At 38.1% G+C, this 26,461-nt stretch overlaps 1 protein-coding gene across 1 annotated transcript in view; it reads right to left on the reverse strand.

Moving 5' to 3' along the window:
• Window positions 1-5,655: 5,655 nt before the first annotated feature.
• Window positions 5,656-26,461, reverse strand: part of BPTF (bromodomain PHD finger transcription factor) — a 92,437-nt gene continuing 71,631 nt past the window's right edge. The window contains 10 exon segments of the mRNA XM_032211050.1: window positions 5,656-6,723; window positions 8,863-8,884; window positions 8,887-8,961; window positions 8,964-9,005; window positions 9,008-9,046; window positions 11,132-11,216; window positions 11,757-11,949; window positions 16,874-17,208; window positions 20,824-21,049; window positions 24,330-24,412. Of these exon segments, the coding sequence (XP_032066941.1) occupies window positions 6,687-6,723; window positions 8,863-8,884; window positions 8,887-8,961; window positions 8,964-9,005; window positions 9,008-9,046; window positions 11,132-11,216; window positions 11,757-11,949; window positions 16,874-17,208; window positions 20,824-21,049; window positions 24,330-24,412 (1,137 nt within the window). The 3' untranslated portion in view covers window positions 5,656-6,686.

Genomic DNA, 26,461 nt, shown 5'->3' on the forward strand with positions numbered 1-26,461 from the left:
GTCACATGAAAAGATATACTTAAATATTTACAAAATGTGAGGTGTGTACTCACTTCTGTGATATACTGTACTTCATGATTATTAGCTCCTAGCTAATAATTCTATTCCACAACATCAATACAGGTGGTCCTTGTCATATGACGGTAATTGACCTTAGGGATTACAGTTGTACGCCATGACAGTCATGAGTCATCAGGTGACTCATTTTTACCTTGTTTTGGAACGGTTATTAAGCAAATGCCACAGTCCTTAAGCGAAGCGATTTGTCTACTTTGGGACTTTTTTTGTTGGAAACCAGAAGTAAATGCAGATTTCTGGAAAAAGTGTCATAAATCATGGTCACATGACCACAAGGCACTGCACATAGCCGTCAATGTGGGCTGGTTGCTGAGCACACAAAACACAGACGTGATTGAGAGTGAGGAGCTGATGTTGGAACTTTGAAACCAGGTTGCAAGTCCCTCTGGTTTTCTTTTTTTTTGGTTCAGAGACTACTTAGAATTATAATTTTGTTAAATGGGTTAAATTTGCAGAACATCTTCAGCCACAAAAAATAATTAATACAATACAATAGCAGAGTTGGAAGGGACCTTGGAGGTCTTCTAGTCCAACCCCCTGCCTAGGCAGGAAACCCTATACCGTTTCAGACAAATGTTCATGGGTGCATCATCACTTCAAACTGCCACTAAGTCAAGTATTATCTGTAGTTCTGCATTCATTTCTAAAGTTTAAATAGTGACTTTCACAACTGTAAAAAAAGTGATATAAACTAAATATATAAAGTGTTATCAAATAGTTGGTCAGTTTTATTAATGAGTTCATAAATGCTATTGCTAATATAGAAATAAAGCATTCAAACATTTTGAGAGATATTTATATAAGTGATGTGAATTCAAATGCGAACGCTATATGACAGGAATATGGCAGCGATGTAAAAGAAAGTGTTAATACTGCTAGAAATAATTACAACATTGTATCAGAATTGTAAAATCTAGGAGGGGGAAAATGAATGGGTTGGAAAAATGCAGACACCAATGACAATAAGCAAGTGAATTTTGGGCTGGAATAATTTAGCATGAACGTACTTTGTTTAATAATCTAAAGATAGAGTAATCAGCATTCTCTGTCACTATAACATTTTTTACCCAGCCAGCTGGGACTGGAATCATTTAGGAGCTTTTAACACAGTATGAAGAAAACCTTAATAAATGCCTCTTCACTTCAGATATCAGAATTTCAAACAGGTTCATATATTTCTAAGAAGCAGAAGCAGGAAATATTAAGTATTAAATATTAAATATTAAGTCCATGTGGTGTTATGTCAGCCCTGAAACTTTCCCAAGGTGTCTTCAATGAAAGCTCTTTATTATCACAAATAAGATTTCCTGGCAGCAGTCTGTAAGTGGGAGGAAGAGGGGAAGTAGCTTGTGTCCAATTTATCTTTGCATTCATTTCCTTATTTTGCATTCTGTATGTAACAGATACATCTACTGTAGGTATGTGTCTGTGTGATGCTAGAGTCTTCCATTACAAGATTTTCTTTGAAGAAGGAAATGTACAGCATCAGTTTTGAAAATAGTGTAGTTGTAACAAATGATACCTCTATTAAATTACCCTAACAAACAATGTATGAAGTTTTAAAAACTATTGGATATCAATCACATGAAAGCTTTGATTCACAGGTTTCACTTGCATGTCATTTTGTTCTTGTCTAGAATTAAAATCGCCTCTTTAATCTGATGAAGCATGGTGTGTTTATTACATGACAACAGAGGTGGCATTCAGCAGGTTCTGACCAGTTCTGGAGAACCAGTAGTGTAAATTTTGTGTAGTTTGGAGAACCGGTAAATACCACCTCTGACCCCCATCTATTCTCTGCCTCCCGAGTCCCAGCTGATCGAGACGAAAAGGGGATTTTGCAGTAATCTTCAGCCTGGAGTGGAGAGGAAATGGAGATTTTACAGTATCCTTCCCCTGCCATGCCTACCAAGTCATGCCACTCCCACAGAACCGGTAGTAAAAAAATTTACCACCATTGCATGACAATAAGGCTTTTCCGTGGATTCATAAATATGTTTCATAGATAACAAAGGCCCAGAGACTAATTTTCTATTTCTCAAAGCCTATGCCATGCCATCCATGTGATGCTGAATTTTGAGCAAAAAAGGAAGTCAGAATCCATAGAAATTAAGGATCTCAGCCCACAGGCTCTAAGACAATTAGTAACATTTATTTAATGTAGGGCTTAAGAATGTTTTAAAAGCACTTCACAATAATGATCTAATTTTAATAGAGCAATCAGTTTCCTGTTGCATACCTAAATCACCTATACAAATACAGGCAACTACTTGTAACAGCATCAAATCTTTCACAATCGAAAGGAACATTTGTTTAAGCTTTGCTGCAACCCAATCATATATCATGTTAACTCTAGTTAATAAAGTGAGAACTCTTTGAGAGCAATTTATCAATATTATTCAATATTATTCTCATACTGCAGGTTGTGTATATGCTTGAGGGTGACAGTGACTTCCTTATATCAGTTTCCACATTCAATGAATTTTACAAAATTTATCTCTGGAAAAAAATCTGTTTAGCACTGGGCTGTAAGAGGTAGTTAATTTCTCACTGTTCCAGAATCATAGATTGAGATTTAATCTATTAATAAAAGACTGGCAGAAGCAACCTTTCTATGAGAAGAAAAGTTAAGGCTTAGCAAGGAATCCTTTTAGGTCTGGGGAAATGCTGTTCTTTTTCTCAAGTTACAAGCAGTGGATTCCTTAATATAATACAGTACTGTTTTGCGTACTTCTAAAGCATAAATTTTTTTAAAAGTTGCCTCAAGTCTTTTACATTGTGGTATAAACGAGCCATATTTCTTTGTTTTCTCTACCTTTTGAGTCCTGTTAAATGTTTTTAAAAGGAAATGATGGCTTTGTATATAACAAGAGCTATTATTTTATTTGGCAATGTCATTCCATGTTTCATGGCATTGAAGTCTACAGCATTTGTGTATTCAAATGTTGCATTGGAATATACACATTTGTATATTAACATGAGTCAGATCTCTTCCGAGTAGTGCAGAATTTGGAAATTGTTTTCAGTTCAGTTTTAAAAACTTAGCTAAAACTAGTTCACTTTGGGTGCAGCTTTGCATGGTTTTTTTTTCCACCACCAGTCCCTGCAAATGACTGGGTGGACACTATATTGTAGGGGTCCCCAACCCCTGGGCCACGATCCCTTACTGGCCGTGGTCTGTTTGGAACGGGCTGCATGTGCGCGCAGTTCAACTTGCACTTGTGAAAGCTGCGGGCCGGTTCCCCTCCCCCTCGGCCAGACCACCAAGCCATAAAGTTGTGGATTGCTGTCTTAAAAGTCATTTTAAAACTTTATAAAAAAACCCAGCAATGAATCTGCCCCAAGGCAACTGCTGATTTATAATCTCCCTATAACTAAGCTATTGCTTAAAAATATTCTAGCCTAGAGCCATTTCATGAGGATACGGACTCAGTGGTATCAAAAGCCACATTCCCAGTAAGTGCAACCGAGTTGCATAAGAGCAGTGGAGGCCAATTCTGTTCACCTAGGTCAGGGATACCTAATCCCCGGTCCGTGGCATACCAGCAACAGGTCCACACAAACAAGTGACGTCTCATCTGTGGGATGTAGGCAGCACACAGAACCATGCCTCCTCCGGTCCATGGAAAACCCTTTCTCCATGGAACCGGTCCCTGGTGCCCAAAAAATTGGGGGCCACTGATCTAAGTCACTAGTCTTCTCCAAGGTGGTTTGCTTTGCCCACCTTTGCTAATCGTACAATAATTTGTAAAATCTTCCCGTCCAAAGAGATTGCTTCTTGCCTTGGCTTCTTCTGCTAGTGTAGCCAGCTAAATATGCAAGCCAGAAATTATTTAGATTATCCAGGCTGGCTACTTCCAAAATCAGCTTTGTAGACCAACGATACGTTGAAGGATGTGATAAGCCAGGATTGCTATGTTAGTTGTTGTGTGAAAGAATCCATCCCTGATTTAAATAGGAGGAAAATGAGAATGTATAGATTGCATACACTATCATGTGCTTTGTTCACAATATAAAAGGATTCTAGAAACTCAAGAGAATATTATTTTCTGTTAAAATGAGTAGCAATCATTAATAAAACATTGGGAAACATTTCAACAAAGCTAGTATGTGCATTTGTGTGCATGTGTTTCTGAGAGAAAATTATAGTGACATAAAACTTTTAAACTATTGTGTATCTAAGCATGTCACATATTAAATAATTTGCTGGATAAAATGCTTTCCAATTTAATGGTTTTAATTTAATCAAACATTAAAATAAAGGATTAATCATATGTCCAGTTTAGGCATTCAGAGCATAGCAATTGCTCTGGAGAGCTTTCTTACCTTATCCCGTTTAAACTGAGCATTTTGCCAATAGTGGTATAAATATTTTGCAGCTGTTCAAGGCAGTACAATTCCAACTTACGTCTCATTACAAAAACAAAGCAGTAAATGAGTATTTGGAAGTTTGTAGCTGTAACACCAAATATTTCCATTTGACTGAGGAACTGTGAATAAAAATTGAGCTCATTTGGTTCATGACACTTGATACCCAGTGAGTGATTTTAATGAGGCATGAAGTGATCAGAAAAAAAAGTATTCTGCACATTGTTCATTTAAAAACTGAGTAAAGTATAATTTCTTTATTCCTTTTACAGAAGTGGTATTTAAAATGTACACACATTACACTGGCTCATAAATAAAGTTTTTCAAAAAACTAAAAATTACCATAGTTGGTACAGCTAAGAATTGTCTTCATATATTACAAAGCAGTAGGAAAAATGATGAGGCTTGGTAAAAAGTGTATGAAAGTAGCATTTTCCTCATTCATAATTAATATGAAAACTTCAAAGAATTTCTGCACAGTATGGCAATGCCAAGCGCTACATATTTTATTCTAAACAATGATGTTTCATTAGGAACTCCACCAAATCTGAGGTCCAACATTATTTATTTTTGTCTAAGATGAATGTCCTATTATGTACAAAAAGAGTTACTTTTCTGTTTGTCACAATCTGTTAAAACAATGATCTATTGCCTATAAGTAGGAAAGTTCATGGTTTTTCAAGGTCAGCCATAAGTATGAATAATAAAGAAATATGATGAAGAGACAGTATTGGTAGGATTAATTTTGGAAAAGTCCTTTTATAAACATAATGCATACAATATGTAGCATCTCTTTGAAAAAAAGTCCTAAGACAATATACCCTAACACACAAATACTCTTCTTCCTACTGTCTAAGAAACATAAATGGATGGTCTCACAATGAACATTAACTTCCTTTCGAATTCATATGGATTAAATGATAGCATCTATGTACAAAAGCAGAAGCTTTCTTAGAGAAAATTAACCTTATATTATCTGTACACCTGAGCCTGTACTTATAAGAAAAGTGTGAACGACAGCAATGTCTAATAAAATTAACAGAAAAGATTTTTGCATAGCAGGGTGAGGTTAAACCCAAGGGAAGCTTATCCGTAATCAGATAAATTCCAGATCATTGAAGGGCAAAAATTCTGAATTAGTGCAAAATCTAGTTAAAATAGGTGTAATAGTCAGAAACCAACTGCTGCTGAAGAAGAATTTTATTATCGTCAATTGAAAACAAATAGAATCACTTTTGGGGCCGCTTGTTCCTCCTTCCCTTTTCCATGTTTCCCTTCTGTACTCTGAGGATCTTACACATAAGAACAAACCTCACAAACATGTTAGTGAACATTCAAACGACACCTACATATGTGGAGAGAACAATGATCTCCATTTATTTATTTCATATACATCCATGTTTTGAATTTTTTTTAATACAAAAAGAAAAAAAAAGTTAGAATCTGACAAATGTTTACAAACAAGATACCTTCAAATAGATTTTACTCAGATCAGTCCGTTGTAGAGTAAATGATATTCTACTGTTTATATTCAAGGCAACAAAGTCTGTAGTCCATGACCACTCCGCCCAACTTATGCAAGCTTAATTGGTTTCCTCTACCGCGAACGATAAACTCAATGTTGATTCCCAGTTGGTTTGTGCACATGTGTACATAGCAGCTCCTTTCATAGAAAGAAAAGACATCTAGAGGTCATCTTGTACTTTTACCTACAGGAATCATGGTAAGATACAGAATGGGTAACATACAACCAGGACTGGATTTATAAGGGGGGGGGGGAGAGGGGGGAAATCATCAGCTGACAAATGAGGGCAGCAATAAAAAAGCGTCCTTTTGCAACAATAAATAAATACAGTCTAAAGTTCTCTGTGTGGAATTTATAAACCAGCTTCTTCACTGAAGAACAGATGTGGCATTTCCATGGAGTTAGAACTTGACCCCATTTTACGGTTATCTTGTTTTCTCTTGCTTGTTTTCTTTCCTGTCCTTCAGCAAAATGTTTCCCTGTTTCTGCCACAACAACACATTCAATCTTGACAAGAAAACGATGCTGCTGATTTTCTTTCTTTCGTCCTTTGGACAAAATTAGCCAAGAATATAAATCTGATGTGACTGATAAAAACACAGTTTACATCAAGACTTGTCAGGACACCCTGACTAAAAAGCTCTGGCTCCCCAATTAAAAAAAAAATCCAGGCAACCAGATTCTTGCGGTTTGTGGTACAATAACACGTAAAACTTTAAGAAGCTGTCGACTGTAGTTTGTTGTTGTGAGACCTGCAGGATGCAGAAAAGGGAACAAGTAAGCAAAACCTTCACCGAAGCAGGCACTCCAATCCAACTACTCAGTGGGGAATGCACCAAATTTGCTGCTCCCTTTTCCAATTTTTAGAAACCAACAAGAGTTACAAAGCAAGGCTTTTGCCACCTTCATAGAGGCAGATCTGAACTCACACGATATGCAGCTCTAACATCTGAAAACACCCCATAATGCTCTGAGGGATGCACAGATAAAGAGCAGGTCCGCAAGTAACTTTGTTTGGGGAAGAGGATAATGTTTATTGTTGGTGGAACAGCATTTATGGTAATCAATTATTCTCCTTCAGAAAACTTTGCTTTAAGGATACAATTGGTAACACCTTGGCTTTACTACTATTATTGGACTTTCAAATGTCTGACCATCATCTTATACTATGGCTGTTAGTAAGCAATTGCTTCTGCATTAATACGGTCTAATTTTTTTTTAAAAAAAGGTATGACAGGTTATAGTCATTCCATTCTGAGTCTCGCTAGAAGTTCATCTAAAGCTATCAGTTATCTGCAAATGAAGAATTCAGGGGCCATCATGTAGTGGAAGTTGCAGCCAAGCAATTTAATGTTGATAAGAAAGCAAAAGTGAGAAAGGAATAAAAGATAATCTACTGTCAGTTCAGCTGCAACCTTCTCTTTGTATGATTCCTATTCTGGTTCTCATTGGAATCACTTATTTCCACAGAGGAAACGTTAAGAAGCATGGTCAGATGTTACAGCAACACTTGGGGGGGTGCTGCTTTGCTAGCAGATGTTCCCAATCTTTAAACAAAACAACTCTGCCTCCAATCCCTTATAACCACTGTGTGAGAGAAAAGATATATGAAACTGACCTTCCTTCGCTAGGAATGTGTCTCAAACAGACCTGAGCATATTATGGCCTGTGGGCCACATCTGATCCTTTGGCTCTCTATGTCTGTCCCGTATGAAATTAATCGAAAATTAGAAATCAAATGTAAATAAGTGTATGCCAGGCATGTAATATAACCTCATTGCTTTTGCTTTGAAGGTGACTGCTGTGTTCCCCCTCAATTTCCATATGTATGTGCGGCCTATGCACCTTTACAGCCCTATTGATTCATCCCTCCACAACAGTTTGAGTTTCTCATGTGACCCCTTGGGAAAATTTACCGTATTTTTCGGAGTATAAGATGTACCTTTTCCCCCTCAAAAGAGGGTGAAAATCTGGGTGCATCTATACACGGAATACAGCATTTTGGCCTCCTGAAACCCTGCCCCCTTCACAAAAATAGGCGTGCAGACATTTTGGGAGGCCTGCAAAGTGCTCCTGGGGACTGGGGAGGGCAAAACCAATCAGAAAATGGGCCATTTTTTGCCCCCCCAGCCCCCAGGAGCACTCTACACACCTTCTAAATGCTATGCATGCCCTTTTTTGGCAATAAATGGCCTCGGTTTTGCAATAAACGGGCCATTTTTTGGTTGTTTTTGCCCCCCTCTCCAGCCCCCAGAAGCACTCTACAAGCCTCCTAAAGGTTATGCATGCCCTTTTTGGGGCAAAAAACGGGCCCATTTTTGCAAAAATGGCCTTTTATGCTCATTTATGCCTCTTTAAAATCTTGGTGCCTCTTATACTCCGAAAAAATGGTAATTGCCCACCCCGGTCTACAATTTGATCACTCAGAAGAACCAAAGGACAGGATTAAGTTCATACCAAATATCTGAACTCCACTTATGATAATATTTAAACAGATACTTAGGTATATCACCAAGATGAATGGATTAAAAAAAATAACTATATCAATCTTTAAATGTACTGCTGCCTCACTTCCAATTTAGACTGCAATTCTTTTACTGGCAGAGTATTATTGAATCAACAAGCCTAGGGCTGCATTCCTCAGATCTATTCAAACTCAGTTCCACTGCATATCCTGTATTTTCTTTATTATACTTTACCCAGTTTGTTATTTAAACAAAAAGACCTTGATGATTTCACAAAATTGTATTTAATTGGACTATTAGTAGTCATTTGCCTCAGTCTAGTATACAGAGAGAATCAGACATACTGCAGAAAATAGAAAGGTACCTTCTAGTGGTAAAGTATATTTATACCGACAAAAAAATCATATTACAGGGAAAGCTGCTTACCTGCTTGCTTTGAATCCTTTAGTTTCTGTACAAAGAAGGATTCAAGAACCTCTGCACACTGATAAAAAGGAGAATCACTTGGATTGTAGTAACGACAATATCAAATATTTTGGTCATGTCGGCCACAAATTCCGTCACCTTTTGTAGTAGCGCTTCAGTATTCTTTCCTCCATGGTGGAAAGATCTTCAAAACAAACACAGGTTATTCAAAAACAAAGCTCAAAAACTTGCAGCATAACAGTCCAAACCTAAGAAATATGTCAGAAAAGAACCAACATTTGAGTAGAATGCCAGTCACGTATACAGAATATGTATTGAGGGCATGAATGTGGAATCATTGAGCAGGCAGCAAGAAATGCTCCTTAAATCAAAGATGACCAGATCAAAGGCAAGGCAGGTTACTGGCGTTATCCCTAGTTATAAAGATGCACTTTTGTAAATGCTGTTTGAAAGAGGGCCCCTCTGGAAACTTAAGACAGATCCATCACCACTAGAGACCGGTTGGCTTTATACTCTGAACTCTCTAGTTTGGGGTTTCCTTGTTGTTTAATTAACCCTGAGTAATTAGTGCATATAAACATGCTTAATGTCTCTTGAGCGCTCATTATTTCAATTCAGAACCTTGTCTGAATCGTTCAATTAGTTGCAGCACAAAGAACGCAGTGTGAATCAAGGACCCCCAGTTGGTAACTACCGGTCACAGTAATAGGCGGGCTTGTTACAGGAAATGTCTGAGTTACTGTTCTTTGACTCTGAAACATTTTGTGCATTTTTCATTAAAGAGTGGGAAAATAGAACAGTATCTAACACACCCTTATTACTCACAAATGTAAACTCCAATGTTATAGCACTGCTAAAAATAAGGAAAAGCAGATTTGGTAATTTAGTTAGAAAGCCATAGTAAATGGGTTACATAGGAATGCAGGGCACAGATTAAATACAGTTTGCTAAATCCTATTTTTTTAGACTTGTTGATACACAGAATTGAAGCTGTTACGGGAAATAATGGAGAAATACAAAAAATTATTTTGGCTGCAGCTAGGGAGCAATACTCTTCTCACCACAACTTAAAATAGAGGCAAAACAGGAATTCTCATTTTGGCTTAACTGAGAATCTGGAAGATGCATTTCTAGACAGTGGAAGCAAGAATTCTAGATCTTCAACAGCAATCTAGACTCCAAAAAACTGTCAGGCCTTCAATTTACAAACTAATTGCTTTATTGTTCATTAGCCTCTCACCAATCCTAAAAGAAGTACCGTATTTTTCGGGAGTATAAGATACATCTTTTTCCCTCAAAAAAAGAGGGTGAAAATCTGGGTGCGTCTTATAAACTGAATACAGCATTTTCAGCCTCCCGAAACTCCGCCTTCTGCAAGAATGGCCGTGCATAGCCTTTAGGAGGCTTCCAGAGTGCTTCTGGGGGCTGGGGAGGGCAAAAATGACTGGACAAATGGGCCATTTTTGCTCATTTTTGCTCTCCCCTGCTCTCAGGAGCACTCTTTAAGCCTCCTAAAGGCTATGCACGCCCTTTTTCTCCCCACAAAAATGGGCCCATTTCGCAAAAAATGGGCCATATTTCGGAGGTCTGCAGAGTGCAAAAACTTTTTTTAAATTTTGCCTCTTCAAAATCTTAGTGTGTCTTATACTCCAGTGCATCTTATATTCCTAAATACCGTATCCTATTCCACTAAATAAAGAGAATGCTTCTAGTACTTTCTATCAGTGAAGAACTATGAACTACCTTATTAAAAAGAAACATCTCATGATATATAATTTCAAATGGTATCTATAACTTCAAAAAAGAGTATTACTGTCAGATCTGTAAACAGATTCACAATCCAATGGTAAGATAGGCAAAATGGGAGGGCTGAGAACAAGCTATGATACAAGGTCTTGTAGACTTTAAGTCATGAGAAGGAAAAGGAAAAGAAAAGAAAAAACTGAGAGAGAAAAGAAAAGGAAATAGATTAGAGTAATAAGAACAAAACACATTTGATTTGTTTTTATGTATCTTATAATGTGAAACCCAGAAAGACCACAGGAATAAAAAATGTGCAAATATATCTTGCCCTAATCATAAGGAAATTATTATTACTTCAATCCAATGCATATTTATTACTAAATTCTAGTGAACTTCTAAGCATTCAGCTGAATGTTGTTTTGGATTTAATCCACTGCAGGTTAAACATACCGTGGCCATCTAACCTATGGAAGAAATAAAGCATATGAAAATCACATACATACAGGATGCCCTGTAATTCACTCACCCATAGGTTCTTTGATAACACCATAATAATCTGGAGCATCATTAGGATCTACTGGTTCTAAGAATGGCCAAGCCATCTTGTGAGCCTGTTAGGAAAAAGACACATCATCCGTTAATATGGAAGTCTGCTTCACATCAACTCTATTGCTGCAAAACACTGGGACAAGCGGGGAGGGAATCGCCTGTAGAAATCTGTCCTACTGCTCCATGCAAACAGAACAGACAGAGCTGTTGATTTCAAGTGAGGTTCAATTCACAAAGATCTTGCTCAGCAGTTTTCATTTCACTGGCTGAACTAAGTCAACTCCACCTTCCCAAAGTTGTACCGTAATGCTTTTTGTAATGCAGTGAATCCTGATTTACTAGACTGCAATTCAATAGACCTCAGGTGCAATGGACAAAATTCCATTTGCATTTAGGGGACTTTGAATCTAATGGACACTCATTCCTGTGAAACTGAGTGCTTAGAACAGAGGTGGGCAACTATGGCCCCTTTATGACCTGTGGACTTCAACTCCCAGAATTGAAATCCATAGATCATAAAGGAGCATAATTGCCCATCCCTGGTTTAGAGTCTGTTGGTACATTAATTAAACAATATTCTCTAACGTACGTTTCAGCCTTACCTGTAATGAACGTAGCACTCTCTTTAGCCCTTCATAATCTTTGTCAGTCAAAGGACTGAGAACTGTCATGGCATCTTCAGTCGACTGACACTGTGGACAGACATACTCATCAATGAGATCTGCCTCACTTTGTAAAATACCAACGCAGCGCCCATGATACCAATTCTGACATCGGTCACAGCCAATGTAAAATCTGCAAGATCCCAAAGAAAACGGTTAACACCTGTAACATTATAACTTTTCCTTGGTTAACAAATCTAAAAAGATGAGGATTCTTGCCTCACATTCACACTCAATTTTTTTGAAACCCAATTGGAAACACAGCTTTATCAACCATGCTTAGTATCTCAAATAAACTGAAATGTCTTAGCGCAGAAAGGAACAAAGGTCATAAACTGTGATTTACAAACAAGATTATGAGAGATTCTCATTTCTTTTGGACAACGTTTGTAAAAGGTACTATTAATACATTGGTAGAGTATCTGTAGAAAATGACATTCAGAGTCCTACAGCATAATATGAAGGGGGCACAATAGCACTTATATACCGATTTTGAAATTATCATCATTAACTTCAGCCTAAATTAAAATTAATATGAATTTAAATAAATTACAAATTCCTAAGCAGGTAAGGAAGGCATTTTATGAAACTGTTCAATAAGTCAATAAAAAAATAGTCTGCTTTGAAGAATAAAAGTTTTACTGACAATACTAGAAAACCCCCCCCCCGCCCTGAGTGTCACATAATACAATTTACTGTCATTTTAGAGATGTTTAAAATCATGTCACCAGGTACAACAGATGTTGAACAATAGTTCTTTTTGTTCAAAAAACACATTACCAAACTCAGTGCAGTTTGCTACCTAAATATTAAATAAGAGTTCTTGTCAGAACTCATGTGACTCATCATAAGGTGTTCTGCAGATACAGTACAATTCCTCACTGCTGCCTCTTGTGCCCGTTTACACTCATTACAGATGTACACATCCATTTCTTAGCCTCCTTTTCTGTGATGCCAACACATTCTCCATGATACCAGTTAGTACAAAGATCACAGCCAATATAGAACCTAAAAGTATTTACAATGAAAATGACAATGTAATTGTCATTTCAAATGGCAAGGCACTTGCTAACCTGACTTTCTGTCTTTTTCTGAATTAAATTTCCCTAGCCACATTAATCTATTCTTCCAACCTAACATAGAATGAAAACTTGCCGGGCCCTCCTTTAACAGATAGTTCTTCATATTTTTGCAAAACAACAACAACAACCACAACCACAACAACAAAAAAGTACTGAAATCTGAAAAATGTGAATGTCTCAACTAGGAATGCAGAAAGACACGGCCAAAGGAAAAGATCTATATTTCAAAACTCTTGCTAAAAAAACATAAAGCACATTGGTCATTCTTAATTTTGAAAACATAGGTCTCAATGTAAAAAAAAAAAGCGAAGTACAGATACAACTAGAAGTTACAGGTACACTTTAAAAAAAAGCAGCATGCATACCAGCCATATGTAAACACATATTGGTATAACATGACATGAAGGAAAATGGGACATGTAAATGTATGTTTTCTTCAAAACTACTTGAAGTTTCTCTCAAATTAAAAAGAAAATAACGGCAGGCCATTTATTCAAAATACCTATTTTTAAAAAACTTTGTGTCAGTTAAAACAACCACCATCAAAGTAGGCAACCTCATCCTTGTATACTTACAAACTTTCACTTGTCGGTATTCAAGTTCAAATATTAGAACAAAATAAGAAAAAAAGGCCATTGTTTGTAAGAACCTCTGGCTTGGAACAGAGGTGAAATGATTTTATGTCATGCAAATTAATTCTAACTCTAAAGGGACCCTTCCCTTTGTTTATTGCCCCTTCCTCACTCCCTTCTTTTCTTCTTTCAGTGATTCAAGTGTGATGCTAGTGCTGCCTACCATATTTGCTGGTTCAGATATATTGTTTGCTTCAAACTTCTGAGGGAGGGAACGGTATGGAAGAAAGGAACACAAGTTACCTCATACCAGTTTCATTTGTGTACCTCGATGCAGGTAGTCCTCAACTTACAGATGTAATTGAGTCCAGAACCATGTGCATGTGCCCAATTTTACATTTTTTGTGTGGCAGTCATAGAACAAACACCACAGTCATTGAGTGATAGGTGTTTTTTGTCAGAAACACGAAGTAAATTCCAGCAATACAAGTATTATAAATTGTGATCACAGGACCATCAGAAGCCGAAATGGTGGCAACTACAGGTCCATCGCTAAGTGCCCAAAATGTGACATGACTGTGGGACAGCCCCCCGTCCCCCACCATAACTTTGAATTTGGATCATAAGTATTATAAGAGCCAAGGTGGCGCAGTGGTTAGAGTGCAGTACTGTAGGCCACTTCAGCTGACTGTTATCTGCAGTTCAGCGGTTCAAATCTCACCGGCTCAAGGTTGACTCAGCCTTCCATCCTTCTGAGGTGGGTGAAATGAGGACCCAGACTGTGGGGACGATATGCTGACTCTGTAAACCGCTTAGAGAGGGCTGAAAGCCCTATGAAGCGGTATATAAGTCTAACTGCTATTGCTATTGCTATTTTTGTCTGCCATAACTTTGGTCGCTAAGTGTCCACTTGTAAATTCAGAACTGCCTGTACCACTTTATTATATCTGATAGCTTTAATCTCAAAATCAGTTGGAATATCCTTAACACCACCCTTACTGCATAATCTCCCTTTGCATACTACATTATATTATCCTGCTATTTAAGCATCAGGCTGCTACATAGTACTCTGGGCCTACCACCCTAATCTCCACTCCTGAGAAAACAGAAAACCTTCCTGCAATATGCCAGCAAACATATTTGCGATGGCTTCTGCTCTAAATTAAGAATGAAATAACTTTTTATTACAAATTGCTCCAAAAATTATCCCAACCATCCCTTTTCTTCTGCTTATCTTCCATTGCAGTTCTAACGATTGTTTACTAAATCTAAGCAAGCAGCTTTCATATAAGTATGCCAAAGAAACATATAGCATATTATGGCTGGGTCCTAAACTACCATAAGCAAGTCCAGTTGATAGCACTGTCCTAAACGCCTTCCGGTCTTTCTGCAGGATCTGAATGATCTACTTTCACCACTTTCATCAATGATGAGCATAATTCAACAGAAGGAAAGCCTTATTGAATCTTAACTATTTTTAATCTATAAATTATCTGATCTTCCAATAAACTCTCACAATAGATTCAGCATGGAAAAAAATGTAATTATCTTTCTGAATTGAAAAGCAACTATTATTGATCACAACAATTTTTATGTATTTTATTTAAAAATTACTGTAATCAACATACATGTACACGTACACACTCTCTCTCTCTCTCATACACACTAATACTATTAGGGCTTAACTTCTAGGAAAAAAGTGCTGACTCATTCTGCTCAATGCACTTAATTTGTTTCCTTTAGATACTACAGTATAGTTCAAGAAATGACTGTAGTAAACAATGTGCCACAGACATTTTGAAAGAGAGGTGTTTTTATGTTTATTCACATTCTCTCAGAAAATGATAATTTTATACAATAGGCAGACTTGAGACTCAGGCCTCCTATTAATATTGCACTTAACCATATAAGTTTAAAATGTTAAAGTTCTAGTATTGATTCGAACTCTAGATAAACACCAAGAAATCCAGGACATGTTTAAAAACTTCTGTTATACCATTATGGTTAAGATGCATTTTAGTCAAGTCAATTCTGAGAATGGAACAGTTAGGTCTCTTGCTGGATTTCTCAAATATTACTTGCTATTTTTAAATTATCCAGGTATCCTATCCAAATCAAAAGCTTATTTCTGACCTGTTAAATTTATTAGCTATGGCATCATGATGTTTTGATTAGCGTATTTTTCAGACTATAAGACGCTCCGGACTATAAGTTACACCTAGCTTTTGGAGAGGAAAACAAGAAAAAAAAATCTGCCTCTGCCTCCCAGCAATTTGCCTCCTTGCACTAAATAGCAAACAACCTGGTGAGCTTCAGCACAACCTGATTTAGCAAGAGCAGCTGATTGGCGGTTGGATCTGCCTATCAGCTATTCCAGGCTGTGGGGATTGCCACTGTCCATCACCACCTCCGCACGTCCCATTTTCGGCCTCCATGCATCCCATTTTCGGCCCATTCCTGGCGGCAGCAATCCCTGCTGCCTGGAATGGGCCAAAAATGGGGCATGTGGAGGCCAAAGATGGGGTGTGCAGAGATGGTGATAGGCGGTAGCAATGGGCGGCAGCAATCCGTACAGCCTGGAACAGCTGATAGGTAGTATTCTGGGAGGCAGATCCAAATGCCAATCAGCTGCTCTTGCTAAATCAGGTTGTGCTGAAGCTGACCAGGCTGTTTGCTGCAAGGAGGCAAATTGCTGGGTGGCAGAGGCCGAAGGATGCGGGCCGGCGGGTGGGCAGGGCTTCAGCAACTTTCGCTGTATAAAATACAGACATTTCCACCCACTTTTTTTTTTGGGGGGGGGGGAGTCCGTCTTATACATTAAAAAATACAGTACATAAATTTATTTTCATTTTTATTATTAAACAATATTTTAAAGACCTGCCCTTTCCATTTCCCCTAAATAAAATAAATATCATCTAGGATGACAGCACTTGGTAGCTCTATGGAAACTGTACTGTAACACATTCATCTTCCAGTTACTCTTATTATCTACCTATCTGGCATATTCAGAATATGTGTATCCTGGCACTCAAAAAGTCCCTTCCCCACCAGACAGTACATATTACCCCATAAATATATTTAGAAATAATCTGGAGCCTGCCCAAGAAAACTAATCTATAATCCATGGCGTCTGAACGAGAAGGGGGTTGAGACAAAGTAAAGAATATGCAATGTGAGACAAGATCATACAATGGAAACATGCAAGTAAGATATGAATCACAAAAGCCTGCTTTGAAAAAAAAATACAACCGAGAGCTAATATTTTTAGTTCTTTCTCAGCAAATTACTCAACAAAACGGCGTCTAACGTTTCACTCCATTTCCATCCCTCCAGCCCAGCTACTAACAACTAAAGGCTAAAGCTAAACTAAAAACCCTTCGAACGCTTAAGATTCCTTACTCACTTGGACTCGTCGTAAGGCGTCTTGCAGATGCAGTAAAGCTTTGTATCCTTCTTGGTTTCCTTTGAGGTAGTAGAAATCATTTTCTTTTTCTTGGATTTTGAAGAGGCAGACTCCTTCTCATCCTCTCGCTTTCTTTTATGGGATGAAATATAGGATGTGCCTGAAGCAGTGGAGGGAACACTGGAACTGGGAGGTGGTGGAGGTGGTGGCTGCGGTGGGGGTGGTGGCGGCGGGGGTGGAGGGGGAGACAGTGCAGCAGCGGCTGCCGCAGCTGCAGCAGCCTGGGCCTTTTCTTTTTCTCTTTTAATTTTACATAGATCTTTCTTTAGTTCTTCCTAAAGAAAAACAGAAGCACAAAAATAAGCCATATAGATACTTATCTTACAATGTCAAAGTCTATCAAACGTCTACAGAAAAGCCACAAGAGGGAGCCTAAAGTCTGTGATATTGCTGACCCTGCTTAAGAATACTTTTAGTTCTATTAAATTCAGTGAAATATGTCAAGAGGAAAGAAGACTCAGGCACTCTGAGAAGATATAGATTTTTTAAAGCCATTTATGGATGAGTATTTATTAAAATTGCAAGAACAGATTTGAAATGACAGGTCAAAGCTGGAAAACAAAATTTATGAGCTTGTAAGGGAGCTCCAGGAAGAAATTAAAGATCAGAAAGGAGATACGAAACAGGTAAAAGCCAGAATAGATACTATGGGGCATGGGCTGGAGAAGACTAATGCTATGTGTGAGGTGGAGCTAGTCGAGATCAAAGATTTGGAAGCTCAGATTAAAGAATTTTAATTAGATTTGGAATACCTGAATAACCAGGAGAAGATATCAGATCAAAGATGGCCTTGGCTCAGTTAACTAATAAAGGGGATGGAGACTTAGATTTGGATATGGACAAGACATATAGAATACACTCCCGATTTGCTGCCACGAGAAAGCTACCAAGGGATGCCCTAGTTCACTTCGCAAGAAAAAACAACAAGAGATCAGGTTCTGGATTGTCATTTTAAGTATAGGTTGAAAATGGATAATATAGATGTTCTTGTTTTGAAGGAAATTCCTGTTAGAATTTTGAGAAAAAGGAAAGCTTATGCTTTTCTTACTGATATCTTGAAGCCGAGAAAAATCTTATTTCACTGGGATAGACTAGAAGGGGTGATACTTCCCTACCATGAGCAAAAATTTAGGTTGAATTCCATAGAGAAAGCTAAGGACTTTTTAATCAGATACAAGCTAATCCCTGACATAAGTGGAGAATCAGGTATAATAAAGAAGTTAGTGACTGACTAAATAAAAAACAAATGGTTGTGCAAGACCCTAAAGTTGGCATTGAAAAAGTTTAAAATGGATAAAAAGTGCTATGGATTTGATTTTGTTAAAAATGAATTGGAACTTTCAATATGTGGCAAATGATGAACATATTATTGCTATTATTGTTATGATTATAAAACGTTTTTGAAACTGAACTTAGAAAATGATCATGTAGAAAACATTGTATGATCCAGCAGGCAAGGAATTTTGGATATGTGATGCTCGAACAATGGGAAAATATGTGGACAAAAGGTTTAAAATGTACACTAAATTATAATTTAAAACAAAATTTTATAAGATGATATATCAGTATTTAACACCAGGCAAGCTATCTAAGATATATAAAGGTATGTCAAATGAATGTTGGAAGTGTAAAAATAAAGAAGGAGCTTTATACCATCTATGGTGGACATGTCATAAAGCAAAAACATTTTGGAGTATGATTCACACTCCAATACAGAAAATCCTGAAAATGGAGATAGAAATGAACCAGAACTTTTCCATTTAGGGCTAATGGGAAAAGAACTGGAGAAAAATATTGGAATTTTGTGTGTGTGTGTATGTGTATATATATATATATATATATATATATATATATATATATATATATATATATATATATATATCTATATAATATATATATATTATATATATACATACACACACACACACATACATATACATATACATACATATACATATATATATATATATATATACACACACACACACACACACACATAAATACATACATACATACATACATACATACATACAGCAACAAGACTATTGTACGTGTAAAAATGGAAAGTCAGTTTGATAGCTACCATGGAAGAAGAATGGATGCAGAAGTTGATGGAGTTGGCTGAAATGGCAAAACTGACTACTCTGATTAAAGAAAAGAACATAAGCACTTTTGTTTACCCACAGAAACAGCTTCTGAATTTCAGGCTTAATGTGGAAAAGAATGTAACTCTGACTTTGGGTTTTATAGATTAGATTGGTAGATCTTTATAGAAATGATTGTTCATATTATTATGGAAAAACAAAAAGCTGTGATTTGATGTAACACCCGATTCTACTGCAATAGAGAGAGTCAGAGGTCAATGCTTTTCCTTTTCCCTACCTTTCCTCACTTCTGTTCCCCCTTTTTCTCCTCTCACTGCTTTTTTTACTTTTCTATTTTGCATTTTATAATACTTTATAACTTAATAAAAAATGTTTGATAAACTTCCACAGAAAAGCAAGTATTTGTGTAGGGTTAGCAATTAGTCATTTATGCAAAACACATAAGCTTTCTTGCTGTGAGCTTCTCAGATTTCTTCCATCCAAGAAGACCTTGGCACTGAGCTAGTTTCAGAAGAACAAGCTATCAAAAACATCTACATCATTAGCAATACACTGATCCTGGCTTAATAATGTGCACAAAAAATATTTATGCCATTAAAAAAATATTGGAGGCAAATTTATTAATACTGCATGCCAAATTCAAGTAGGTAATTTTGTATGAATCCAGCTTTTGTTTCTGCAACTTAAAGGAACAATAACTACAAAAGGTTTTAACTACAAGACAAATGAAGCTTTGAAAAAACATTATCCCAAATCCAAGCATTTGTCCCACTGCCATTCAATAACTACTAAAAAGGAAGAAAATAACATCATAGGATATCAGCAATGCTGCTAATACATTAATCCCACAGTTGTTGGAAGAAACAACATCTGGTTTCTACCCTGGGCTAGGGTTTCATAAACTGTTTTTCTCTCAGAACCCCTTCCCACTTTTTAAAAATTATAGAGAACAGCCCAAGAGATTATATGGGTTGTATGGGTTATATCGTATTTATCAATATTTACATTAAATGGACACACTTGCTGTCTCTATTGCTTCTCACAAGTGTTTTGATGGGATTTTAACACTGTATTATTTTACAACATAGGCTAGTACATAATTAATGACAATTTTGATTCTGATGTTAGAAAGAAAACTGCTTCTTGCACTCCATGTTCCACCCTTGCCTTTGAAAGAAAGATTTACACACACTATTAATGGTTCCCTCCTGCCCAACACTGGTATCTCACCTCTCACTCTCTGTCTGGTAACACAGTGTCCAAGCACACAAACCATATCTTTCATCTCCTGCTCTCTGTCCATGCTGACAAGTCCAAATGCAGGCCTGCACACAATGCTTTCCAGACTCCTGCTTTTTGGGCTGTTGGCAACTTGACACACATAACTGTTTGTGCAGAGCATCATGGTCCCTCCCAGTTCCCTGAAGACGCACCATGAAACCTATGCATTCTGAAGCCCTCCCTGCCCCTTTGAATCTAAAGCACTGCACACTTTAATATTAACAACCAATTAGCAACCTTGAATAAAAATGAGTTCAAAGGTGACCAATAACCATCAGAATTAGGGCAACCATCTGTGTCACCAGTTACCTTCAAATTGAAGCCCAGGAAAATATAGTAAACAACACACTTAGGCATATGGGATGGGGAGGTCCTAAATATGCTGTTTTGTGGAAATGAACATAAGGTGAAAAGGGCTAACTCTACTTTTTGCCTGTGGATGCAAAACAATTAATCAAAATATTATGTCATGTCTCCCAGCACGATTAAGAATGACGATTTTACCTGCACTTCAATTTGCAGATCTTTGTCCAAAAGTGCTCTTTTCTTCAGTATTTCAGCTTTCAGCTGTTCCTTATGTTTGAAGAGCAGAGCAGAGAGTTTTGAAGCATTCTGTTTACTGCGCTTTTGTTCCACACTCTCTTCCCGTTTTCGTTTCTTAGCTGCCTGCTTTTCTTCTTTATCTATTTTATCCAGAATATATTTCATGACTTGGTTGCATACGATCATTCTGGTGAAGAAATATGAAGGATGTAATTAAATAGTAATAATTGGGGGAGTGTCAACTAAATGTTATGCACCATAATAATTATACCCTAAACTGCATAATTCTCAACTGGGAATAATAGTCTTTTTACTCAAGTGCTTTTGAGCATACCCGCAGCACATTATTACATGCTGATCTTTACACCCTACAATATTAAGAAGGTAAAGAAGTATTTTTATTGCTGGATCAAGTCAATGGTTAGGTCCATTGCACCTGATAACACACATTTTATTACAGACTGTGTGGATGACCAAGTCAGAAGCATCAACTAGCAAGTTTGGTCTAGTTCTTGTAAACTAATTACATTTTTTTGAAGAAGCAGAGAATGGGAAAAGGATACATCAGATGTATGTAGTATTCCTTATTCATCAGTGGTTGCCTTACCAGTTAGAAAACTGATCGTTCTCCCTTAGTTTTATTTTTATATTGTATAGTTGCTGACTTTTGCTGCTCCTTCCTACCTCAGCAAATATCAATTTAATTGCAATTCAATTCACAGTTATTACTCCACCATCTTAACGCAAAGAAGCCATAGACTGGAGCAAAGTAAGCCTAATATCCAAGCCTGGACCAAACATGGAAATGTGATTTAACTACTGCAACAAACACCCATTTTGTAATAACCTCTTCTGGCATTCTGGAAAATGTAGTTCAAAGGCAGCTGGAGTTGGAAAGAACAAGCTTCTTCCTTGGGATATGGTTGTCAATCTTTCTATTAATATGATTACAGAAGACCTACCGTATTTTTCGGATTATAAGATGCACTGGAGACTAAGACACACCAAGATTTTGAAGAGGTAAATTAAAAAAAAAAAGTTTTTGCCTTCCCCGGCCTCCAGGAGTCCTCTATAGGCCTCCCAAACCCTCTGCACGCTCCATCCTGAAATGAAATACGGCTAAAAAGGAACTCCTGCCTGACCTAGAGAACTCCCACCTGTCACAGGGCAAATGTCCTCGACCACCTGGACCCAGAAGGCTCAGCCTCGAGAAAAGGCAGGTTGTTAAAGGCAGGTTCCCTAAATTGCTGACGCAGAACGATTTCCACTGGGGATTGTGATGTGATTGCAAAGCCCGGGGGAGCGGGGGCAGGCTGGGGGGCGCCGCCAGCGTGGTGGCGTGCGGAAGAACTTGCTACACTATGCTGTGGGATTTCCAAAACTCCGGATGGGCTCGATCTTCCTAAAGGGTAAGGCGTTTATCAATCTCAAATCCGCTTTTCTCTACCCCTTCCATGGCAGGGCAGGACTAAACATATCTCCCCATGCTTTATTTTCCCCCCTTCCTTTTGATCGGCGGTAACGTGGAGCCGCTTCACCCAAGGAGTGGCAGTTGCCTTGCTTCTTCTCTTCAGCGAGAAAGACGTGTGCGGGCTGCTGAACGGCTGCCGCCGCCACGCTCAACTAGGAACAGCCCATTGGGCAAGGAGGGGTAGAGATCCCTTCCATTTGGATTAACAGTTCCTTACAGTGGCGCCTCAGTGGCAAAAGAGAAGCCCAAAGAAAACAACCCATCAAGGCTGCCCCCTTGAACAACCAGGCTTCCTTAGTCTCAGGGCAAAGGTAGGTGCCAGGCTGCAGGGAGACTCCTGAGCTGGTGGTCCCTCATTCTGAAGTTTCCTTTCCATCGCACAGTTCTTCCACTAGCCAAGATCCCAACGATGCCAATAGCTTTTTCCAGAGAGAAAGTGGAGATTTGGCTTCATGAGAAAAGCCTTCGTGGGGAGCAGATCAGTGCTCTTCCCTTCCTCCCCCCACCCCCCAAAAAATCTACCCAGATCTGTCATGCAGCAAAGAGATAGGGCTGCAGCTCAGGACGCTGGCGGGAACTGCGTGTGGATCATCCCTCAAAGAAACGGGATGCGCAGGGTGGGGTTTCCGGAAGGCAAAAATGGCTACATCTGGTGTATAATACGCACCAACATTTCCACCCTCTTTTAGGGGGGGGGGGAGATGTGTCTTATACTCCGAAAAATAAGGTAGTTATTTTTCAGGAAGAAGCAGTTACACAGCTTCTGCCCATCATAGGGATGGCTCATGGAAGTTTGCAAATAGACAAGATTACCTCATCCCAGGTGAGAATATAGGAAGTTGCTATTGGCAGGTCGACCACAAGAGCAATACTTAGGTAGCATAAGGAGCTGTCAGTCCTTAGCCTGTCCCATCAGCCTTGGTGCCCAGGAGCCTCTGACAGGAAGGAGACTTAGATATGACTTACATATTTTTCAGAATATAAAACGCACCCCCTCCCCAAAAGAGGCTGAAAATTTGGGTGCGTCTTATACTCCTAATGTATTTTTCTAAGCCCTAATGAGGCGCTAATGACTTCTGTGCTTTGCCTGCATTTCTCATTGCTTCTCTCTCCGAGGATCAGCTGTGCTTTGGAAGCTGTTTTTTATCCCCAACCAGGGGATAAAAAGAGTGTGCGCTCAAAACTAGTAAAGTTATGTGCTGAAGCTGACCAGACTAAGGACGCTAGCCAGATGAATACCTGGTAGGTAGAATTCCCCCCCCCTATTTTTCTCCCCCAAAACTAAGGTGCATCTTATACTCCAAAAAATACAGTTCATTTACACAGCTGCTAAGCTGGGTCGCAGTGATGACCCTGCACACCTATCCAGATAGTCCAAATGTGGTATCTGTTGTGCTATTTTTTACATCTTACGTGCTTCTATATCTACGCATTCTTATGTTAGCAATCTCACAATCATGTGGCTGGTTTTGGGAGTCATGACAGGTAATAAGTAGAACTCATGATGCTTAATTTTGGGTAACACACCTGCCCTACAGAATAGAATTCTGACATTGGGAGACACAGAAAAACATTTCTCCTTTTCATTTATCTCCTAAAAATATAGGCTTAGATGTCTAAACCCATATGATGACACATTGAATGGAAAAGGATGAGAAGGAAATGTTACTATTCCCACTGGCAGTGGCTTGCACTCTAAAAATGTCTACAAATAATAGGGAGGAATGTCTGCAATATGAAGGGTATCGAGCAAGAGTCAGTCAGTCAGTCATATAGAGCTGGAGGGAAAAATAAACGCAAATAATAACCACATTGTTCTTCTTTAGGAAATGTTTCTCCTGGACTAGAAGAGCCCCTTCCATTTCCATTTAGTGTATGAGAACTGAGGATTCCACTCACTGTGGGAACTGGTGTTGTACTATCACATATTGCAGTGCAGTAGGAAACACTGGAAGACCTATACAATTAATACCTGGTTAATTACAATTTGCCTTACCGTTGATTCTCTTCACGCTCAGCAGGAGTTAATGTCTTTTTCTGTTTTAAGTGCTCTATGACAGCATTGTGTTTCATTACCACCTTGAAGACAGGGGAGAAGAAATTCAATATGTGAAATCTTCAGAAAGCAAAAAATAACTCTTACAACCTATAAGTATAAGTAAAAAGTATAAGTAAAATCTAAGCACCAAAGAGATTAAACTGAAGGTGGCCTTTAACTGCCACGTTAATTGCCATTGCAATTTGGACAAAAGGTATTCACTTGCCCTCCTCTGAAGCAAACCTGAAGAGTTCCCCAAAGGAGGAAGAAACAGAAGAAATGGAAATACCAGCTGCAGAGAAAACACAGGGAAAAGAGGACCAGGGGGGAGTATACCACTCACATATACATATCCTCGCTTGGGAAGTGAAATAATAATAATATAATAATAATAATAATAATTATTATTATTATTACAAAATCTGATTACAAAATAATAATTATCTGATTACAAAAAGGCATTTGACTCACTGCCACATAGTTGGATCATAAAATGCTTAGAACAACTGGCATTAGCAAAAATATTACATCCTTTACTGAAAAGGCGATGAAACAATGGAGAACTGAGTTGGCAATAGGAATGAGAGCTACGGAATGGTTAATATCAAGCGAGGAATTTTCCAGGGTGATTCACTTTCACCTCTTCTCTTCATCATCGCAATGATCCCACTATCAGTAATCTTAAAAAAATGAAATTAGGCTACCAAACAGCCAAAAAAGCTGAAAAAATTTCGCATTTACTATTATGGATGATTTGAAACTCTATGGAAAGTCAGAAATAGAAATCCAATCATTGACAAATACAGTCCGAGTATCAGCACCGATACTTCAATGCAGTTTGGCATGGAAAAATGCGCCACTGTATCCATAAAAAGGGGCAAAATCACTGCATGTGAGGAATTGAAATGCCCAATGGCCAACTAATTAAATGCAAAGAAAATGAAGCCTACAAATACTTAGGCATTCTGCAGTTGGATAACATCAAGCATGGAGAAGTAAAAACTATTGTCAGGCGAGAGTACACCAACAGAGTTAGGAAAATTTTGAAATCTAAATTGAATGGTGGAAATACAATCAAGGCCATAAATACCTGGGCAATACCCGTTATAAGATACACAGCTGGCATAGTTAACTGGACACAAGCTGATTTGGACCTTTTGGACCGAAAAACCAGGAAACTAATGACAATGCACTACAGTTTACATCCACGTGGTGATACTGATAGACTATATCTGCCCCGAAAATCAGGTGGCAGAGGATTATTACAAGTGAAGCAAACAGTTGAAGAAGAAAAACATGCACTGGCTGATTATTTAAAAGAAAGTCAAGAACATCTATTAATCGAAGTAAAGAACAAAATCTACTGAAGGCCCAACAGACAAAACAAGAATACAGAAAAGATGTGATAAAATCAAGAATGGAGAGTTGGCAGAACAAAGCACTGCATGGTCAATTTCTGGAAAAAATAAAAGATAAAGTGGACAGTGAACAAACTTGGTTATGGTTAAAACAGGTACATTAAAGAAAGAAACAGAGTCACTAATCCTGGCTGCGCAAGAACAAGCTATCCGCACAAATGCCATTAAGGCCAAAATCGAAAAATCCTCTGATGATGCCAAATGCAGACTTTGCAAAGAAGCTGATGAAACTGTTGATCACATACTCAGCTGCTGTAAAAAAATCGCGCAGACTGATTATAAATTGCGGCACAATTCAGTAGCACAAATGATCCATTGGAATTTGTGCAAAAATTATAATATTAAAACAGCAAACAACTGGTGGGAACATCAGCCTGAAAAAGTCACCGAAAATCAGATGGTCAAGATCTTGTGGATTTCCATATACAAACCGACAAAATACTGGCGCATAATACACCAGACATCACACTGGTTGAGAAAAATAAGGTCACAATCATAGACATCGCAATACCAGGTGATAGCAGGGTCGCCGAGAAGGAACATGAAAAAATCGTAAGATACCAGGACTTAAAAATCGAAATTCAACGACTATGGCACAAACCAGCAGTGGTAATTCCAGTGGTAATTGCACACTGGGTGCTATTCCAAAAGCACTGGAATTACATTTAAAAC

This window comes from Thamnophis elegans, chromosome 2, assembly GCF_009769535.1.
Source record: "Thamnophis elegans isolate rThaEle1 chromosome 2, rThaEle1.pri, whole genome shotgun sequence".
Classification (NCBI taxonomy): Eukaryota; Metazoa; Chordata; class Lepidosauria; order Squamata; family Colubridae; genus Thamnophis; species Thamnophis elegans.